The sequence below is a fragment of the Dendrobium catenatum genome, unplaced genomic scaffold (assembly GCF_001605985.2).
Source record: "Dendrobium catenatum unplaced genomic scaffold, ASM160598v2 original_scaffold_87453, whole genome shotgun sequence".
Classification (NCBI taxonomy): domain Eukaryota; kingdom Viridiplantae; phylum Streptophyta; class Magnoliopsida; order Asparagales; family Orchidaceae; genus Dendrobium; species Dendrobium catenatum.
Window position 1 is genome coordinate 2,695 of NW_021405894.1, and position 2,117 is coordinate 4,811.

Here is a 2,117-nt window from a genome sequence, read left to right on the forward strand (position 1 = left end):
ATACTACTATTAACATAAATTAGATTGTGTAGAGGAATACACAACAGGAAAGAGAACAAAGCTCTCAACCATTTGTCGCAACTAACTTCGAGTCATATTATAACTTATATTTTGCATATTTCATATAAATATTTTTAAAATTTTCATCAATAACCTTACTTACTGCAAATTAATCAATTACATTACTGCATAGTATTTTTTATTAGAATATTGTGATATTTTTTTTTTATTGCCACTCATTCGTGCTCTTTCAGAACTCCCCCAAACATTTGTGGCTCTGCTTTCGCAGAAAACCCAATTCATCATCTCCTAAACAGATATGGGAAAATTAGATGCAGTCGACGAGAATCAAGATCTCGAGCTCCTCAAAGCAGTCGCTCAGGCCTGGCACGCCCACGCCGGCGACGCCAATCCCACCAACGAATTCGACGCTCGCCGCGCAGCCTGCCCTCATATCCGCCGCCCCTCCCGCTTCAAACTCGAGGCAGCTGCCGCCGCCGCGAGAGAAGTCTCTTCATGGGATTTCAGCCGTTCACTTTGGGATTCTTATGAGCTCATCACCATTGCCAAGCAGCTCGAAGCCTGCAACCTCGGCTTGGATCAGCCGATGCCGTCACCGCCAGTCAGCGCCGGTGGGCAGCTGCCGGGGAAGCGGCGACGGGAGAGCAAGAATAGCTTAAGGAGTTTGTTTAGCAAGACAAGTTCTAGGAGATTTGATGAGAGAGATATTCCAGGTAATCAGTGAGAGTAGCAGTAAATTTCCTATTAGAAATTGAATTACTGTATTTTTTTAGTCTGAACTATCTCAAGATTTTGAAGGATTGTAATTAGGGGAAGATCTCCAATTCAAAATATTTTGATTGGAAGTCAAAGATGAGCTCCATAAGAATGAAAAATGGGCATAGTCAATTATTTCATCTCCTTCCAAGATTCTCTCCAAGATTGCCATAGAGACAGTAGGGAAATAAAATATGCTAACGAGAGCACGCGATGATAAATCAGGAAGAAATTCTATTATGTCAATATTTTTCCCAATCATTATTTTCAATAATATATATTGGGCCATCGTTGGAGATTAGTCGGGGTGTAACGACTCGAGTGAGTCATTCTTAACTCTAGCTCGGCTCATTGGCCAAACCGCGAGCTCGACTCGAGCTCATATGGCGTGCTCGAGCGCCGCTCATGGCAATGGATGCGGGCTCGCGAGGCCTAAGAAGAACGAGTCGACGTACACTTCCGCTTTCGATTCCGGGTTCCGCCTTCTGCTTTCTGTTTTCGCGTCTACGCTTCGGTATCTCTACGTCTGATTTTAGCTTATGCGTTCGATGTTCCGCCTTCCGCACTCGAGCCACTTGACGAGTTAACAAGTCGAGCATCAACTCAATCGAACTCTAGCTCGATTATCCATTGAACTTGTAAATCTGCTCGAGTTTGGGCTCGAAATTTAATAAACTTGGCTCGGGAGCTTGTTATAGAGTCTAGCTCAAGTAGACTCGCAAGTCGACTTGACTCTTTTGCATCCCTAGATTCAAGTTTGTTCGTATGTGATACGGATGAGATATCTAAATATCTGGCCCTATGTGAGACTATAGAGAAAGAGGAAAAATATGTAGAAAACAATCTACTAACTCAAGTCTCTATATCAAATGCCAAAAGATCTAAAACATTTCTCTTCACCTTTTATAGAGAAGTTTGCATCAATAAAAAAAAAGGTACAATTATTAATGAATCTTCGTACTTATTATCTTAAATTCATTGTCACACACTGGAAAACTCGATGGATGATTTCATCTCTCACTTTTATTAGTCTACCTCAGAACTAGTTCTTTAGTGTTGAGTATGTAGAGGTGAGTAGGAGTAAACAAGGCTTTAAATGAGGGTTGGGCTGAGGGGGTTGTAAATGGCAGTGACTGTGTTCAGGTTGCAGGGATATAAAGCTCCAAGATCCATTGACTATGATGAGGTGAGTTGGAATTCTTTTGAAAAAAATCCCTTCCTGCAGCTGAGATGATGAGTTTAGCTAATAACATTCCACCACAAATACTGGTGAGTCGCTTTGGAGGTGGGGAAGTGCCAAGTTGGATGATCCACAAACCCTTGATTGTTCTTGTGGGAGG

The 2,117-nt window shown here is 42.1% G+C and overlaps 1 protein-coding gene across 1 annotated transcript; it reads left to right on the forward strand.

The window, feature by feature from the left end:
• The first annotated feature begins 244 nt into the window (after nucleotides 1-244).
• On the forward strand, nucleotides 245-921 carry LOC110106616. Its single transcript, XM_020836566.2, has one exon. The coding sequence runs from the start codon at nucleotides 320-322 to the stop codon at nucleotides 743-745; it is 426 nt and encodes a 141-aa protein (XP_020692225.2). The 5' UTR covers nucleotides 245-319; the 3' UTR covers nucleotides 746-921.
• Nucleotides 922-2,117: the final 1,196 nt, after the last annotated feature.

What these genes read in the sequence shown, in the direction of transcription:
- LOC110106616 (XM_020836566.2), top strand. Translation starts at nt 320, where the DNA reads ATGGGAAAATTAGATGCAGTCGACGAGAATCAAGATCTCGAGCTCCTC.